This window comes from Pholcus phalangioides, unplaced genomic scaffold (genome assembly GCF_987345545.1).
Source record: "Pholcus phalangioides strain wild (caught in Gottingen) unplaced genomic scaffold, Ppha-v1.0 ptg000010l_1, whole genome shotgun sequence".
Taxonomy (NCBI): domain Eukaryota; kingdom Metazoa; phylum Arthropoda; class Arachnida; order Araneae; family Pholcidae; genus Pholcus; species Pholcus phalangioides.
In genome coordinates, this window is record NW_028301603.1 from 25,716,851 (window position 1) to 25,736,927 (window position 20,077).

Below are 20,077 nucleotides of genomic sequence, written 5' to 3' on the forward strand. Positions count from 1 at the left end.
CGTATAATCAGCCGCCTATGCGATTTTCATTGCTTTGAACAAAAAAAAATGTATCAGCACATACAAATTTTATTAATCGTGAATGAAATGAAGGAAAAAAGGACGGTCGCAAAATTGTGTAAAATTTATATTATAAAAAATCCTAATACATTTGGAAATTTTTCAAAAATAATTTTTATCTGAATATTTTTTAAATTACGATTGTTTTGTACCTGAAACCACAATTTTGTAAACACTAATAAGATAAACACATTAAAATTAAAAAGTACAAAATTCAGTAAATTTGATTTCCAAAAAAAAATTTTTAGTGCTAATAGTAATTCTTGTGATGGACATTGAATATTAAATTACCGAACATTAATAGCTATATTTTCTATTAGCCAAATAAGTTAATATCTGAGACACTTTTTGTAATTATATTTGTTGAAACTTGTATGCTAGTTGCATGCACTTCTTAAGATACTATTTTTTATGCAATCCTTCCTACACACAAGATGTGCCCCCTCCCAATGTATAAAATGCTAAACCCAACAGTTTTCTTTTCAACAAAAAACTGTTCCAACATGTGTACTACTTTTTTGATTAGCTTACATAAAAAGTTAAATTCAGTTGAAAACAGTTCATTATATTATTAGATATAAGTTGAAAGGACTTCCTTGAAGCTGAAAGAGATTCTTAAAAATAAAAAATCTGTAAACAAAGTTTCAAATCTGACAGTCAATACAAGCATTAGTGTATGGACAATTTTTTTATGTGTAAAATGCATTGCCTTTGAATCACGTTCAACTTATAAAGGGTAACTAATAGCCAAGACTAAAAATTAAAAAATGAAAATTGAAAAAAAAAACATATTGATAGATTCAAAATCATTATTCATCCCTCTTTTTACTAGCAGGATTGGTAGTTAAATCTGGATTATTTTTAAAATATATTCTGTATTTACATGATAATCACAATAATCTAGTAATTCGTTACTTTCAAAATTCACACTGTAACTTGAACATTATTAAGGCACAAATTCAAACTACGTGAAAAAAGGCTAACATTTTCCTCACTTAAGAAATAACGACAAATCAATTATCAAAAATAATTTATTCATATTTATATGGAAGTATTTGAGATTGCTAAAAAAATAATGGTACGTATAACACAAACACATAGTAACTAAATATTGAGATTTTCTTCCGTGATAGAGTCAGCTCGTCTTCAGTGGCCACATTTTATCATAGATATGTGTTTTCACCCTACTTTTGCTCCCAAATACTTGTTTCATCTGAAAAATTAAACATAGGTTTCATGAAAAAAAAAAATTTCCCTAAAGAATGAAGCAAATTATACTCATGTGTTGTGATTTCAAATATAGTGGAATCATACTGCATAATACGAATAAAGCACATGTAATCAGCAATCACGTGGTACGAGTTATGTAATGATAGATTACTTAAATGTTATAAATTTCACTCAATCATTGCCCACTGCTGGCATGAACTGCACATACATAAGGTTCCAAAAAGTAATTTCATGAATTTTTTGAATTGGTGTTTTGAGCATGAAAGGTATGATCACACACTAAAATCTCGATAAAATGATATCCTGCAAATCAAGAAAAAATATCAATAGAGGGATTGCTGTTGTATTAAGAGTAGAGATGTAAAATTCTTGAGAATATTGTCACGAGGGAGAATATTCTCTGGAAGGATTACTATTGTAAATAACTTGAGAATATTCTTATTATTCTTAATGAGAATATTCTCTAGTTATTTATAACATAATTCTAGAGAAAATTTTCTGGAAAGACTTCTTTTATAAATTACTGGGGATTATTCTTATCAAAAATAATAATTATTCTCAAGTTATTTCTCATATTAATATTCTCATCTCACATCTCTAATCGAGTGGCAGCAGTTTAACTGTAGTGACCGATCATAAACGATACTCTGACGTCACGATGTCACGTTTTCTCGTTGTAGCGTTTTTCGCCTTGCGATGGATGGTAACCTAGCAACGGATCGCCAGAGAGTTTTCGAACGTTTTAATCAGTTGATTGTATTTCGTCGTACAGAAAGGATGTCGCGTATAACTTGTTCGTGTGTGTGTAAATAAAATGTTCATGTTTTAAAAATGAAATTTACATCTTCTCATTGCCGTCGCCTTTACTGGTGACCCGGACGTGATCCTGAACCTGCCAAGAACTTATCGCCATGGCTGAACAGCAAGAAAGCGATCTTCGAATTCAAGCTGACCACGCGAAACTGCCGACATTCTCGAAGGACAGGATCAAACTTTTTTTCGTCCAGCTCGACGCTGCCTTAAAGATCAACCATGTTACAGCCGAAGGAACCAAGTATAACTACCTAGTCAACTGCCTAGATGTGGAGGTCTTGTCAACGGTAAGTGACATTGTTTACGATCCTCCCGCATCGGATCCGTTCTCGAAACTCAAGGAGAGACTTCTCGCTGTGTATAAACATTCAGCCGCGAAAGAGGTCAAGATATTGTTAGAAGACCTATCCCTAGGTGATCAGAAGCCTAGTACGTTGCTACGTAAAATGCGCGAGCTTTCGACAGGGCGAATTAACGATGAGACCTTCCTCAAAAATTTGTGGCTTCAACGGCTACCAAAGAGTATACAAACGGTGTTAGCAGCTAGCAGTGAAGAACTGGACAAGCTAGCCGAGTTAGCTGATCGAGTAGCTGAGCTCACCGAACCCAATTACGGTCATGTAGCAGAAGCCTCGTGTTGCTCGGAAATAAGAGACCTTAAACTGCAAATCTCGGAGCTGACTAAAAGAGTTGAGCAGTTGGGCAAATATCCGAGGAATAGCCGGAACTGCTATCGAAACTCCAGTCGAGACCGACGTTATTCTGGTTCAAGGAATCGCTCGCGATATCAAGACTCCGATGAAAACCCTAAAGTGTGTTATTATCATAGCAGGTTCGGAGATAAAGCTTCCAGATGCAAGTCCCCCTGCGCTTACAACGCTCAGAATATTCAGGGAAACGGTCCAAGCCCCCCGCAGTAACGGCATGCGGTGGCGGCGATAGCAGTCTTCACCATAGCCGTTTGTTCATTATGGAAAGGAAAAGCGGCATGAAGTTTTTAATTGACTCTGGAGCTGATATATCAATTTTACCTTACAAAGGCAACGGCAAACCGACAACTTTTGAGCTTTTCGCTGCAAATAGTTCCCGTATATCTACCTACGGTTTGAAACTCCTGGAATTGGACTTGAACTTACGGCGGAATTACAAATGGCATTTCACCCTCGCTGACGTTGAGAGACCAATTATCGGATCGGATTTCCTTGCTCACTACGGACTCATCATCGATATCAAAAACAAGCGACTTATAGATCCACTCACTTCTCTCACATGTAAAGGTTTTACTTACAATGGACCTTCGACAACGATTAAAACAATCTCAGGAAACAGTGCTATAACTGAAATTTTGAAGGAATTTCCCGAATTAACGAGACCTCGTCCGTTTTCGAGGAAAGCTTCCCATAATACCTTGCACTACATAGAAACTAAAGGTCCTCCTGTTTTCGCAAAGCCACGCAGATTGCACCCAGCTCAACTCAAGATTGCCAAGACCGAATTCCAGATGATGTTGGACCAAGGTATATGTCGTCCATCCAAATCAAACTGGGCTTCCCCGTTGCACATGGTTTCAAAAGGACCGAATGAGTGGAGACCAACTGGTGATTATCGAAGTCTGAATCGAATTACTGTGCCGGATAACTACCCAGTGCCACATATACAGGACTTTGCGCAGAATCTGCATGGATGTAAAATTTTCTCTAAAATAGATCTGGTCAAAGCATTTCATCATATTCCTGTAAATCCCGACGACATTCCCAAGACAGCAATCATAACTCCCTTTGGTTTGTTTGAATTTGTAGTCATGCCGTTTGGACTCTCAAACGCTGCACAAACGTTCCAACGCTTCATCCACGAGGTGCTACGCAATCTCGACTTCTGTTTCTCGTATCTTGATGACGTGCTCATCGCCAGCCATGACGCAGAGCAACATCACAAGCACCTTAGAGAAGTGTTTGAAAGACTCGATAAGTACGGACTGACAATCAACACATCTAAATGTGTAACCGGAAATTTCCTTCCTGGGCTATTTGGTCAATGAACACGGCTCGAAGCCTCTTCCAGACAGAGTTCGTGCAATCCAAGAATTTCCTCTTCCAGAAAACATAAGGCAGCTGCGAAGATTTCTGGGAACTTTGAACTTTTACAGGCGATTTCTACAATCTACAGCAGCTGTGCAAGCACCACTTCATTCCTTCTTGTCCAGCACCAAGAAGAATGACAAGACATCAATTCCTTGGACTCTTGAGACCAGACAAGCATTCGAAAAATGCAAAACGCAGCTCGCTAATGCAACTCTTTTGCACCATCCTTCAGCATCATCACCATTAGTTTTACATGTGGACGCCAGTGATTTTGCTATAGGTGCCGCCTTGCATCAAGTATCTGACGATAAGCAACTACAACCACTTGCATTCTTCTCAAAGAAGCTTTCAAGCGCACAATGAAGTTATTCTGCATACGATAGAGAATTACTTGCAGCTTATTCTGCTGTCAAGCACTTCAGGTATATGCTAGAAGCAAGACAATTCTGTATTTGTAGTGACCATAAGCCGTTGGTGTATGCGTTCAGGCAGAAACCAGAAAAGTGCTCACCACGCCAGCTACGACAGTTGAACTTTATCAGCCAATTCACAACAGAAATTCTCCATATAAAAGGTGTCGACAATATTCCAGCTGATACTCTTTCTAGAATATCGACCATTTCTGTACCCACACCTTTAGATTATGTGCAACTCGCAGCTGACCAAGAGAATGACAACGATCTCAAAACCATCTTAAATTCTAGTGAATCATCTTTACAACTGAAGAAACTCAGCTTCCTGACGCAACAGCCGAAATTTGGTGTGATGTGTCAAACGGTAAAATAAGGCCTTTTGTACCAATTTCTCAACGACGACGAGCGTTTGAATCATTGCATTCCTTATCACATCCTGGCATCCGAGCAACATCAAAACTGCTGAGCGACAGATTTGTTTGGCCTTCAATTAGATCTGACTGTCGTGAGTGGACTAGAGCATGTATTCCATGCCAACGCTCTAAAGTTCACCGACACACTCGATCCGCGCTGGCTGAATTCAAGGTATCTAACAACCGATTTCAGCATATCAATCTTGACATAGTTGGTCCATTACCATTATGCCAAGGTTCTCGGTACCTCCTAACGATGATAGGCAGATTCTCCAGGTGGATCGAAGCCTCTCCAATGCCAGACCAAACTGCCGAAACAGTCGCCAAAACATTAATTGCCACTTGGTTTGCAAGATTCGGCATACCGCACAGGATCACCACCGACCAGGGCAGACAGTTCGAGAGCCAGCTTTTCCAAAGCTTGAGCAGATATCTAGGATTCCAACATCATAAAACGACTGCTTATCATCCACAAGCAAATGGGCTGATCGAGAGACAACACCGATCGCTGAAAACTGCCCTGAGATGCCGTATTCAATCGAATCCTGCTTGGGTTGATGCTCTTCCATTCGCCCTACTGGGTCTAAGAGCAGCAGTGAAAGAAGACCTGGGATGCTCTTCCGCAGAAATCCTCTACGGAACACCATTGCAGTTGCCCGGCGAGTATTTTTCGAAAACACCAGACATTATACAATCCGATTTCGTCCATCAAATCCAAAAGCTAATGCGTTCAATGAAGCCGGTGCCTACAACAACTCACGGATACACGCCGACGTATATTCCTAATGATCTGCAATCCGCGTCGCATGTCTTCGTACGCAACGACGCACCACATCCTGCCTTACAACCAACATATCAAGGCCCGTTTCCTGTCAAAGATCGCAGAGAAAAATTTTTCGACATTGGCATCAATGGGGCAAGCAAGAGGATCTCCATTGATCGTTTGATTCCAGCTTTCCTTGGAGATAGCTTTAAGGTACCTTCAGAAGTGCCCATACAGCCATCCAGTACAGCGTTGCCAGCACAAGCAGTACCAGCAACTGTGACTCGCTCCGGTCGTCACGTCCACTTCCCCGACAGATATTCGACCACAAATTTCGTTGACACTAGGGGGAGAGTGTGTAGTGACCGATCATAAACGATACTCTGTGACGTCACTAAAATGCACTATGTAATGATCGCTTTTGCCTAGTACATTTTTTGAGTTCTTAAATGTATGAGGCTCCTCAAGAGAAAAGTGGGGCCCCACAAAAATGAGATCTGGTTGAAATTTTCTAGAATTTACCAGGTAGCGCCACAGAAAAATTTCTCGTCTCGGGGCACCCATCATGCTCTTAAGATGGTCCTGGTTAGGGAAATTTTTTTTTCTAAAAAGAAATTAATTACGATTCATGCTGAGAAAATTCGAAGTTGTATACAAGTGACTATTCCTGCAATTCAAGAGAGATATTCATGACTTCTTTTCAGACCCATGATTCATTATTTTCAGAGAGGAAAAAACTTCAAAAGCGTGACACTATGCCCCACCATTTTAACCTTTAGGTCAAGACCGTAAATAAAATGGAGCAACCGGAGCATTTCCCAATCGTAAAAACAATTCAGCACGACCGCCATTATTACGTCGATGTTTGTGTTTGCGGCGACGATAATGCTCACTGCGCATGCGCTGAAACTCGATCCACCCTGCTGGATCGCCGAAATCGGAGGTTCAGTTTCAGGCTCGAAAAGCTGGTCCCCGGATCTCGATTCAGGGGCGGTGAACACCAATTTTGAGGTGAAACGCGATTTAGAACCTGGATCGCGTTCTGAACCTGGACGGTGAATACGGCCGTAACTTTGTATGTTTCTTTTTTCTCCCCTTGTCCTAAAGCCCTAGGTTGATACAAAAGGACGGAAAACAAGTCAAGTCAAATGAAGTAGAGAAGTCAAAGCCGTTTGGAGATGACGCTCGGTGTTTTGGTTGAGGTGTCACATGTTGTTGCGCGTGTGTATGTTCGTTCCATGCGTATGTAGTGATTTTTGTGATTTGTTTTTGTCAATTAAATAAATTGAATAGATTTTATCATCGTTAATCACTACAACTGGTGACCTATATTGTAAAGAGGACAGGCAACCAAAGGATTTAAGCAGAACAAAAATGGCAGATGAAAACGCAACTGGTTCGGCAGAGATCGCCCATGTTTCCGTAAGAGCTCCACCCTTTTGTTGAGAAAATCCAGAGAACTGGTTTAGGCAGATGGAAAGTCAGTTTCTTCTGGCAGGAGTGACAGCCGAGGTGAGCAAGTATCATCATATCGTATCTGCCTTGCAACCAGAGGAGCTGTCTGTTGTCATCACCAGCCCACCCACCGCAACATCTTACGCTACGCTAAAACACCGTTTGTGCATGCAGTACGGAGGAACAGCGTTTGCGCGACCTAATTTCTGGATTGCCACTGGGTGATCGGAAACCATCACGCCGTCTCCTGGAAATGCGAAATAGAGCTGGGCAACGGGTGAGTGATGATATTTTGAAGTCCAGCGACTGCCTACAAATGTTTAGCAAATACTAGCAATATCCAATGATAGCCTAGATAAATTGGCAGAAATGGCCGATGCCATACTTGTCGCCGCGGAAAGCTCCACTGCAGTTCATGCGGTGTCAGCTGAAGCTTCGCAAATGCAGACCATTCTAATGGACAATTCTTCCCGTCTGCAGCGTCTCGAAACGCGTACTCGATCCCAATCAAGAAATCGCAGAAGATCTCGCCAGCGTTCCAGCAGTCGTGACAGAAACTACCAGTGCTGTTTGTACCACTGGCGTTTCACAGAAAAAGCAACCAAATGGGTCCGGCCTTGCAGTTTCAACCAGCAGGGAAACTAGCTGGGCCGTCCGTCACTCGATGCTGAAAGTGACGGCAAACTCGAGTGCTTCCGGCTATATCTATCTGACCAGTCATCTTCCGTGCAGTTCCTCATAGACACCAGCGCCGATGTATCTGTACTGCCGCTATGTAAAGATGATTCCCGACATCACCCAGACAAGCTTCAGTTGTTTGCTGCAAACGGAACTGCCATAAATACCTTCGGTCAGCGACTGTTAAAACTAGACCTAGGACTTTGTCGTGCATTTCATTGGTCATTCATCGTTGCTGCAGTTTTGCGTCCAATAATCGGATCTGACTTTCTGGGACATTCCGGACTGTTTATAGATGTTCCGCGAGGTCAATTAATCGATCCACTCACTCAGCTTCGTTCACATTGCAAGATTGATGGTGCGGACGTACCATCCCCAGCAGTGAAATGCATCCATGATAACAGTGAATTTCATCGAATTCTCACCGAGTTCTCTGAACTGACAGAGAATGTAGCAACATTTAATGCTGTTAAGCATTGAGACCAAAGGCCCGCCAGTTGCATCAAAACCTCGCAGGCTACCACCGGATAAGCTGCGTGCAGCCAAGAGGGCCATCTCAAAGTTGCTGGGATCACTGCACATGGTACCCAAGTGTAACGGAGATTGGAGACCATGCGGTGACTACAGGAGACTGAATGCTGCAACTATCCCTGACAGATAGCCCGTTCCACACATCCAGGACTGTCTCCAGGCGCTAGAGGGGAAACAAATATTTTCCACCCTAGATCTTGCAAAAGCTTTCCATCAAATCCCTGTGAGACAAGAGGATATTCCGAAAACAGCTGTAACAACACCATTCGGGCTGTTCGAATTTCTCTTCATGCCTTTCGGACTCTCGAATGCAGCTGCAACATTATAGAAGTTCATACATAGGGTGTTGCAGGGTTTCACCTTTTGTGTACCGTATTTCGACGATGTTCTCGTGGCATCTATAAATGCTGAAGTGCACAAGGAACATTTGCACTAAGTATTCATACGTTTTTCCGAATTTGGAGTTCGCCTCAATGCTGCTAAGGGGACACATGACGTTGGACTCATCAGAAAAAATCGATTTTTACTTTTAAGCTTATAAAAATAGTTCAATTTTCAAAGAATCTGACAATTCAAACCACATCGAAATCCGTATAGTAGTTTTTTTTTATAATAATCAATTTTGTGTCCGTGAAATTCTTGGTTTACATCAGCAGGCTCGATTTAAAGGGACTCCCGTTTAAATGACCTTCAGCAAACAGTCATGCTTTCCCCAAATCCTTGTAGTTTTCCCTCGATTAGGGTTCGGATATATTTGCAAAAATCTTTCCTCTTTATAAAATTATGCTTTCATCGTAATCGTTTGACTATTTCTCAAACTGTAACGCAAGTTCACCCTATCTATAGACAAAATGTTCGAGAGTCCAGATTCTGCGCCCTGATTGGACGAAACAAGGTTGCCGGAGCGCTGTCTGTTTGGCTACTTTCCCTTTGCTTGGCCATGTCATGTCATTCTTTAATTGATGTGATGGTAACTCATGGGAAATTTCCCATATCCGTGGGAAAAATTGGCCAAGTGGGAAATTTCTTAGCATTTGTGGGAAATTTTGAGATTTCATCAAACAAAAGAATTTTTTGATTAAAAATAAGAAATATTAATGCTGTGCGATACTTTTCTATTGTAAAATACTTGACAAATTTTCACCGGCAGATGGCAGCACATTTTTTGGAATGCGTGGGAAAAATTTAGTCAAAAGGTAAATTTTTTGCGGGAAATTTTGCTAGGAGAGGTTACCATCACGTATACATTTCTCTCGGCAAATTTTCTCGCCTTGTCTTCAACGTGTGGTCCGCTGATCATTTTCTGAAAATAGTTGAAAACATTGAAAAACGATTTATTCCACAGTTCATTGAAGAATAATTTCGAAATCAATGAGAAAAGTAATTTCGGAATTTATGCAAGAAGAAATAAATACTGTAATTTCGGAATTTATAAAAGAAATAATTCTAGAATAAATGAAGGAAATAGTTCTAAAATAAATGAAAGAAATTATTCTAGGAATGAATGAAAGAAATCTAAAATGTAGTTAAGAAATTATTCCAAAACTAATCGAGAATTCAGAATTAATGACAGAGATAATTCCAAAATTGATGAGAATCCTGAATTATTAGAATAAATAATTCCAGAATCGATTCAGAAATGAAAAATTTCCTATGTGAAGCTCAAGACAATCACCCACATGATTGAAATACTTCTGACACCATGGAGAAGTGATCAACCCAGTTTTCCAAACTTAAAATTTTTTCCTCGTTGTCAACCAATAACCGGTCCAGAGGAGCGAAGGCTGTAACGAGATGCCTTTGAATTTCCCTATAGATTAATGATTAACATGGATGGAATAGTTATACTTCCTAATCAACAGATAGCACTGAATATTATAATTGGAAAACTTTAGCGCCATCTGTCGATAATAAATATAACTATTTTGGCAATGAAATTTTGACATTTTATAAAATCCTATCTTGATGTGCAGAACTTTATCGTCTATGCTTTTCGAATCATATGGAATTTTTACTTTTTTTTATAACTTTGTGATCTTTTTTTTATTCGTGGTCTCAATTCAAGTTGAAATTGGTGGCCAAATCAAGTGTATTATTAATTGGGGAATTCATGAACATCACAGAGTGGGATTATTTTTTCTGAATTTTTTAATTGTACAATACTGTCAACTTCAAAGGGAAAAACCATTAGCATAAACTCAAAAAAATCTCTCTCTCATTAACATTTCAAAAAATATCTGCATGTTGTTGTATATTATCTCGTTTTCTAAATAAATTTCCAGGTACCAATCAAAAACTATATATTCATGCTATATTATAGTTCAATTATGTGAGGTATAATGAGGTATAAGCTTATTTTTTCCACGGCAATCTCAATAATGCATATATATCATTGATACGATCTAATTTCAACACCTCTCTATAACATACCCGTCGGTTATTACATACACTTCTCGAATCACCTAGGGCTATGTTGTAACCGAACTTGACTGTATTTACATCTAACACAACGCCAAAGAGGGAAAAAGTGATGCTTGTGGTTTCCCTTTCAAGCACGCTCACAAGTACTGAGCAAAATTACGATTTTCCACTTCAAAAAGTGTAAATTACCTAGATTTCGCGAAAAAATAGTAAAAAACTCAATTTCAGCATTTATTCGTCCAAATTTCGCATTTACCGTATTTTTTTCCCGTGGTATTTATGTCAGGATATTTGCTAACGTTATTTTGTCGCCAACGATAAATGGCCAGGCCTGACCACCCTCTACTAAATTAACCAATCAGGGAACAGAATACGGGCTTCCGAACATTTTGTCTGTAGATATCGTGAACATGCAACTGTAACCGGTTTTCCTTGTTTGTTTACATTTTCTTTACTTTTGCTAGATTTGTCGATTAGTGTCCTTTCCTTGCCGTTTTCAACATTTCTTTCTTTTCACACTCAAAAAAAAAACGGTCCCGGAACAGCTTTGGTATAAGGGACAGATTGGCGACTTTTTTTTTCTGACGCCAAATATGTCCAACGGTCCGAGAAAAAGCCGCCAGGCACTACGTGCGCCAGAAAAAAAAAATCGCCAGCATAGAAAACAGCAAAAAACAAACAAAAATAAGCTATGGATTGTTTAAAAAATAAAACTCTGGATAAAAATAAATCAATCAGGGTTTAAATAAAACCCGGGCATTGTTTAAATAATAAATCGATCTGGATTTAAATAAAGCCCGGACCGTTGTTGAAATAATAAATCGATCTGGGTTTAAATAAAGCCTGGGCATTCTTTAAAATAAAGCCCGGACCGTTGTTATCCGAACTTGACCGACTTTATCGATAAATCGATCAGGGTTTAAATAAAACCCGGGCATTGTTTAAATAATAAATCGACCTGGGTTTAAATAAAGCCCGGACCGTTGTTTAAATAATAAATCGATCTGGGGTTAAATAAAGCCCGGGCATTGTTTAAATAATAAATCGATCTGGGTTTAAATAAAGCCCGGACCGTTGTTTAAATAATAAATCGATCTGGGTTTAAATAAAACCAGGGCATTGTTTAAATAATAAATCGATCTGGGTTTAAATAAAGCCCGGACCGTTGTTGAAATAATAAATCGATCTGGGTTTAAATAAAGCCTGGGCATTCTTTAAAATAAAGCCCGGACCGTTGTTATCCGAACTTGACCGACTTTATTGATAAATCGATCAGGGTTTAAATAAAACCCGGGCATTGTTTAAATAATAAATCGACCTGGGTTTAAATAAAGCCCGGACCGTTGTTTAAATAATAAATCGATGTGGGTTTAAATAAAACCCGGGCATTGTTTAAATAATAAATCGATCTGGGTTTAAATAAAGCCCGGACCGTTGTTTAAATAATAAATCGATCTGGGGTTAAATAAAGCCCGGGCATTGTTTAAATAATAAATCGATCTGGGTTTAAATAAAGCCCGGACCGTTGTTTAAATAATAAATCGATCTGGGTTTAAATAAAGCCCGGACCGTTGTTGAAATAATAAATCGATCTGGGTTTAAATAAAGCCCGGACCGTTGTTTAAATAATAAATCGATCTGGGTTTAAATAAAACCCGGGCATTGTTTAAATAATAAATCGATCTGGATTTAAATAAAGCCCGGACCGTTGTTTAAATAATAAATCGATCTGGGGTTAAATAAAGCCCGGGCATTGTTTAAATAATAAAGAGATCAGGGTATAAATAAAATACGGGCACTGTTTAAATAAAGGAAAAAAAAGGGAACAATACAACCTGACCAGCGACGAAAATGTAATCCAAACACTCGACACAACCGACAACAAGCACAAACGACAAAATGGCTGTACGACTGTTTGAAAAGACGCGCTACAACAACTAACGCCGCCTGGCAGAATTTTCCAGAACAGCGACAACCCAGCAGAACAACACCGAACCAGAGTGCGCCAACGATGGCAACTTATCGCCGGAAAAAACCGGAAGAAGTCGCCAATTTGGCGTGTCCCTTATACCAAAGCTGTTCCACGGTCCCTTTCGGGGCCAATTTATTTTATTTACTAAATAAGTGTTTTATTAATTACCATTCAAGTGTAATTTTAATTTATTCATTCGTTATCTGTCCAGTTAGACGATGCATTCTATAAGTTCGAGATGGCGAAAGCCTAGTATTAGAATGTAAAAAAAAACAAAAAACATTGGCATTGAAAAGAGCAGCTGCACTATGGAGTATGGCTGAAACCAATGAAGCTGGTTCATCATCCTCAAATGTAATGACTGAAAATGCCAGTTCCCAGAAGTTGAAAATGGTTCGTTCAAAGTGTTCTGTTCCTGTTGAACTTTCAACCAAGCCAACTTACACGTTTGTTCATAGTGCAGCTTGGAGTGATATCCTCAAGAATGTTCATGTGACAATTGTGGAGATGCAGCCCTAGATGTTAACGTGGAACAAAATTATGGTTTTGTCTCTCAGATGGAAATTGTGTGCAAAAGCTGTAATCATGGCCATGGACGTACATTCTCAAGCTTGAGAATGGAAAACAGTCGTCGTTTTTTCAAGTAAATACTGATTTGGTGAAAGCTTTTTTGGAATTCGGACGTGGTCATGCTGCGATGCAAACAGTGTTCACGTCTTGCATGAAGCAATTGGCTGATAATGGAATGAACATCAAGGAAAGAGTTTTGAATCTTTCAAGGAATATGGCACGTGAGCATTACGTGCAGCTGGACAGCTCCATCACAAGTGATACGGTTTTAGACATGCATGTATTATATGATGGCACATGGCATGTATGTATGGTATAGGAGTCGTTATTGATCTTTTCACCGATCTTGCAGTAGACTATGAAATTGTTTCAAAGTATTGCCAAAATTGTATTGATACTCAGAGAGATTTGGGTGCTGACTCTGCAGAATATGCAGCTTGGTTTGAGGGTTACAAAATAGAATGCTGTAAAAATTATGATGGGTCATCTGTATCAATGGAAACTCATGTTGCTCAGATATGATGGGCACCCCCAAAGCAGAATGTTTAGCACTGTTCTGCGAGTAGCCCTTGGCTGACTGGAAATGTTCTGCGGTAAAAATCCCCATATATGTAATAGTGTTTTTTGCACTTTTTGTTCAAATTCTTCCGAATTGTTCTGCGACGTACGTCGCAGATTTTGGCACATTCTGCTTTGGGGATGGGCTTGTTCGATTTCAGAGTGGAATGTAAGATACACGACTATATTGTGTGATAGGGACTCTCGCACATTCAACCAGCTCAGTATCGGAAATGTGTATCGTGTAGATGTAGTTATAAAGAAGGAAGAGTGTGCATTAATCATGTTGCAAAGAGACTTGGTACGGGCCTTCGTAATAAGATAAAAGAATGGCGAGCGAAAAGTGTTTGTTTGGGCAGGCGGAAAGAAAAAGGGAAACCTTACGGAGGCAAATATTGTCAAATTAAGTAATTTTTATCGGAAGGCCACCTTCAGATGTACAAAGAATGAAAAGTGCCATATTTGCAACTCTGTATCACGTTATGTCAACAGACGAGAAGGCTCGGCACAATAAATGCTCACAAGGTGAAACTTCTTGGTGTTTTTATAATCATGCAATTGCAGATGGTTCCACTCCGCATATGCATAAAAACATGAAGATGTATCTAACTGAAGCTGTAGTTGCAAAGATACTGCCTGTGTACCAACGACTTGCTTCCAATGAACTATTAGTGAGGTGTTCCGCTGCTAAAACACAAAATGCTAACGAAAGCCTCCACAATCTGATACGGACATACTGTCCTGAAGAAATCTTTGTTTCATTGAAACGTTTGCATATAGCAGTTGTTTCTGCAGTGTCTCAGTTCAACATAGGATGCGAGAGCTCATTGATTGTCAAAGAGGATCAGAATGTAAGTACTCCTGTGTTGGAACTGGCCAAGCAGCGAGATGGAAGACGATTGACGCAAAGCACCAGATGCTCTACTAGGTACTACAAGTGCAAATGTTTGGCAAATAAACACCATAAAAGCACTAAAGAAAGAAATAAGATGAAGAAAGAAGGACCTTCATATGGAGCGGACAATTTTAATGCCAAAAAAACTTGATATCACATTCATGAAAGTACACAAACTTTAACGTTGATTTTCTGAAAACGGACATTCGGGTAACAGATTGTTAGGGGCCGTCAGCAAAATTTCATCAGCTCTGCCCCTCTGAATCCTAATTCATATTTTCATAAAGGGTGGTTGATGACGTAAGCAAAATCCAAACCCCCCCCCTTGTCATCAAAAGTCAGCAAATCAGAAACCCCCTCCCCCCATCGATGATGACATAATACTTGAATGACCCCTTATGGAAAAAGTCCCTTGCGCATTAGTTTTAATCAAATTTTCTTGAAATTTGGCAGATTTATAGATTTTTATGTGCTGCATAATCGTAAGCATCCATTTTGCTGTGTGATTTTATTTTCATGATAACTTTGGCAAAAAAATTATGAAACATTTGCAAATTTATGCCATAAAAACAGGTTTATATTTTTTATTCATTAATGGTTTCTCTTAGTTCAAAATGCTGCTACAAATAATTGATATATGCCTACAGAGAAAAATAAAAAAAATATTGGTACTTTTAAATAAAATTTGAGACGCAAGGGACAAAAAATCTCCATTTTGGTTTGGCGCCTTTTGGTGTCTAAATAAGGTGCCAAGCTTTCTGATACACATATTTTTTAAACTAAAAGACCTAAAGTTATTATTACATATACATTGAAATGCCATTGAAGCATTTTTAGTAAGAAATATACAGTAATAAGAAATTTATATTTGAACGTCATGTGTCCCCCTAAATGTGTTCTGGGACAACCATCAGTTCGATTTTTGGGTCATATGATCTCTGCAACCGGCGTTGCACCTCTTCCAGAGAAAGTGTCGGTCATCGCTGAATACTCAAAGCTAGACACAGTCAAAGAGCTCCGACTTTTCTTGGCTCTCCTCAATTTTTATCGTCGCTTCGTTCCAAAAGCAGCAGAGATGCAGGCACTCTTAAATTTCTAGAGGGTGTCAAGAGAAACGATAAGAGGAAGATTGCTTGGTCTAAAGAAGCCAATGAAGCATTCCTGAAGTCTAAGCGGAATCCGGCAGATGCAACAGCTTTGGCATTTCCAGTGGCAGGAGCATCTTTGGCTATTCTGGTAGATGCTTCCGATATTGCCATGGGCACAACTTTGTAACAACGCGTGTCAGGATCTTGGCAGCCACTTGGGTTCTACTCCAAGAAGTTATCTCCTGCACAAAAGAATTACAGTGCCTATGATCGAGAACGATTGGCAGCTTACTCTGCTATCAAATATTTCAGGCACATGGTTGAAGGCCACTCATTCGTCCTGTACACGGATCAGAAGCCTCTCACATATGCCTTCAGAGAGACTACTGACAAGTGCTCACCTTGTCAGCTTCGACACCTGGATTTCATTTGTCAGTTTACCACTGACATCCGACACATCAAGGGTGTGTCGAAAATGTTGTGGCAGATACATTGTCTCAGATATCCATATCTTCCATAGAGACGCCATCTCCCACCGACTTCAAACGAATGGCAGAGGAAAAACTCAAAGATGAGTATATTCAGCAACTACTCACCAATCCTTCATCTACTTCCTTGACAATCCACTCTCTTCCTGTTGATGAATCAAAGCTTCAGTTGTACTGTGACGTCTCTACAGGAGGCATTCGACCACTGGTTCCACCCTCGATGCATAGGGACATCTTTACTGCCTTGCATGGAGAGCATAGCATTCAAGAGCGTTTCGTGTGGCCCGCACTGAAGGCTGACCTTCAGTGCATGTACAACTACTTGGGCAAGTACATGCATTAACTGTCAGAAGTCTAAAGTGAGGCGGAGTACAAAGAGCCCAGGTGGGGAATTTTCACCACCTGATGCCAGATTTGAACACGTCCACGTTGATATTGTAGGGCCTTTGCCTCCATCAGAAGGCTACACAAATTGCCTCATCTGTGTGGATCGCTTCTGTAAATGGCCTGAAGCCTTCCCTATGCTGGATAGCTCTGCTGACACTGGGGCCAAGGTTTTCTATGCTGGATGGGTTGCTCGGTTTGGTTCACCTAACAGAATCACCTCAGATCAAGGTGTCCAGTTTGAGTCCTTTTTGTTCAAGGCTCTAACCAAGTTCTTGGGAACCAATAGCCAGAGGACCACATCATATCATCCACAAGCAAATAGTCAAATAGAATGCTTCCATCGAGACCTTAAGTCTGCTATCAAGGCTCATGCAACTAACCGCTGGGTAACAGTACTTCCCACGATTCTATTGGGTTTTCGAGCCGCCTGGAAGGAGGACTTGCAAGCTACAACTGCAGAAATGGTGTATGGTGCACCTATACGACTTCCAGGAGAGTTTTTCTTACCTAGTCGTCATCACTCCGACCCATCATGCTTCATTGATCAGTTAAAGACCACCATGGAAAATTTAAGCCCTAGAAAGACTGTTTGCCACGGAAAATGTGCTGTTTTTGTCAGCAAGGACCTGCTGTCCTGCTCATATGTTTTCCTCCGCACGGACAGAGTGAAGAAAGGCCTAGAACCTCCGTACGAGGGACCTTACCAGGTGCTGTGAAGGTCAGAAAAAGGCTTCCAAATACTAATAAAAGGTCGATCTGATGTGTTTTCTTTAACACTTTGTTAGCCGAGTGGATAACACATGGGTATTTATTTTGATGAGTATTTATTATTACGTTAGACTTAGATAGATTACATACATAAAGATAGAAAGAATTTATAAAGCGGAAAGAGCAGAACATATAGATATCTTGTCTACTTGATGTCCGAGGTGGAACTCACTAGTTCCCCTTACACAACACTAGGTGGCGTTGTATGTTCTTATCAGTTCAGTTCTTTTAGTCATTTCTTATAAGGACACCACATTCCTCCCCGCTAATTTAAAGATCCAACCGGACAGGAGCTTTCCTGGTTCGTTGGGAACGTCGCAAAGGAACGGGAGTACTGGACATGTAGGCTTGCTGGACGTCGCTGGTGCCTTAGCTGGTGTTGGTAGATCGCTACTGATCTCTGCCGGAGTTATCTGTTCTTCTGGAACAATTTGTACCTCGGAGTCAGAAGTGACAGGAGCCGATGAAAGTTTGCCTGGAACTCTGGGTATCACCAAGGTTGGCTGAACTTGAACCAGCTGCTCTCATCTGATCGATGTGACGTCGGAAGAGAGTTCCATTTACATCTACAGTGTAGTGTAGAACTCCGTCTTTGTTGAGAACAGTTCCGAACTTCCACTTGTTATTGGCGGATCTGTAATCTCGCACAGCCACATGATCTCCTGGCTCGAAAGTTCGGTCATAGAAGTCCTCATTTCTGATCCTTTCTTGAACTATGTTCTTGATATTTGGCAAGACTAAGTCTATTCTAGTTTGGATTATTCTTTTTAGGAATAACAATCCTGGGCTTTGCATGGTAGTCGCATTCGGTGCTTTTCTGCAATTCAGCAAAAACGTGCTCACTTTTTGGTAGATGTTACCGGGAAATCTTTGCATCGCCCGAAGGGATTGTGAACGTATTGCTCTGCCTGCACGTTTCTTGATGGTTTGAAGGGAGCACACGTTTTGTACTTTATTCCATTATTCCTCATGAATATTTCAAACTCGTGTGATGTGAACTGAGGACCATTGTCACTCACTAATACTAAAGGCAGTCCAAATCGAGAGAAACAGTCCCGTAGGCATTCAACTGTCTTGAACGTGTTTGTTGATTTCATCGGGTATACTTCCATCCATTTAGAATGGGTTTACGGAAAATTCACCGACAACAATTCACCGCTAGGAAAATTCACCGACCAACAATTCACCGACGACAGTTCGGGTGAGAAGTATTTCATCACTTTTATTGATGATTACTCACGATTCATGGAGGTTCGATTGCTGAAAAAGAAAAGTGAGGTTCCTACAGAACTGATAAAATTTCTGAAGCTGAATACTTCTGTGAAGAAAATAAGATGTGATAATGCTAGCGAATATGTGAAAGGCGAACTTGTTCGTTACGCAACAGAAAATGGTATCACGATTGATCCTGCTCCTCCTTATAATCCAATGTTGAACGGAGTTGCTGAACTAGCGAATCGAACTTTGCTGGACAAAGGGCGGGCCCTCATATTTGAAGCCAACTTGCCGAAACAAATGTGGGGCGAAGCAATTCGAGCTGCTGGGTACTTGAATAATCGAATTCCAAGCGATACCGTAAAGAACTGTACACCGTACAAACTGAAGTTTGGGAGTATTCGAGTTTTTGGATGCAGTGCGTATGTGTTAACTCCTGCAGCTCTGAGAAAGAAACTGGATAAGAGATCGAAGAAAATGATCTTCGTCGGATATTCTTCAATGCGATACCGACTCATGGATCCAGAGACGAAACGTATCATAGTCTCAAGAAATGTAAAATTCAATGAAGAAAAGAAGGCCGTCATCAATGACAACATAGACGACCCGATCGATGATGCAACCGTGGAAGATAATTTCTCTTCTCAGGACAGTGATGGCAATCCAACGAAGAAGGAAAGTGACGAAAACGGCCATGTCACACCAGAACCAAGAAGATCCGAAAGAGAAATGAAACAGCCGATCCGGTATCCTGATACCTATATGGCAATGGTTGCCTGTCAAGAAACTCTTGAATACAACGATATTCAATCGCTTTCGAAAAAGGAACAGCGACCCTGGAAGCAGGCCATGGATGAATAGATGAAATGCATGATCAAGAACGACGTGTGGACTCTGGAGGAAATTCCTAGAGGAAAGCAGGCCATCTCATGCAAGTGGGTTTGCAGAAAGAAACGCGATGGTAAGCACAAAGCTCGGCTTGTAGCTCGCGGCTTCATGCAGAAAGAAGGACTGGATTACAACGAAACACATTCACCAGTCATTGATATCTCGGCTTTGCGACTTGTATTCGTGGTGATACTTCAAGAGAATCTACAAGTGTTTGTATTAGATGTGAAAACCGCGTTCTTAAACGGCGACTTAAATGAAGTGATCTACATGGATCAACCTCAGGGATATGACGACGAGAGTGGCCGGAAGTGCAAGCTGAAGAAAAGTCTCTACGGATTGAGACAGAGCCCACGCCAATGGTATCAGAAATTTGTCAACTTCGTGGTA

At 40.3% G+C, this 20,077-nt stretch overlaps 1 protein-coding gene across 2 annotated transcripts in view; it reads right to left on the reverse strand.

The window, feature by feature from the left end:
* Nucleotides 1-1,121: 1,121 nt before the first annotated feature.
* The window catches only part of LOC149081157 (solute carrier organic anion transporter family member 4A1-like), a 357,667-nt gene continuing 338,711 nt past the window's right edge, over nt 1,122-20,077 (reverse strand). Inside the window, exon 11 of one of the 2 annotated variants that reach the window (XM_089237938.1) lies at nt 1,122-1,273. In XM_089237938.1, coding sequence (XP_089094064.1) covers nt 1,245-1,273 — 29 coding nt within the window. In that variant the 3' untranslated portion in view covers nt 1,122-1,244. The remainder of the gene's footprint in view (nt 1,274-20,077) is intronic. The other variant, XM_089237940.1, reaches the window with a different exon arrangement.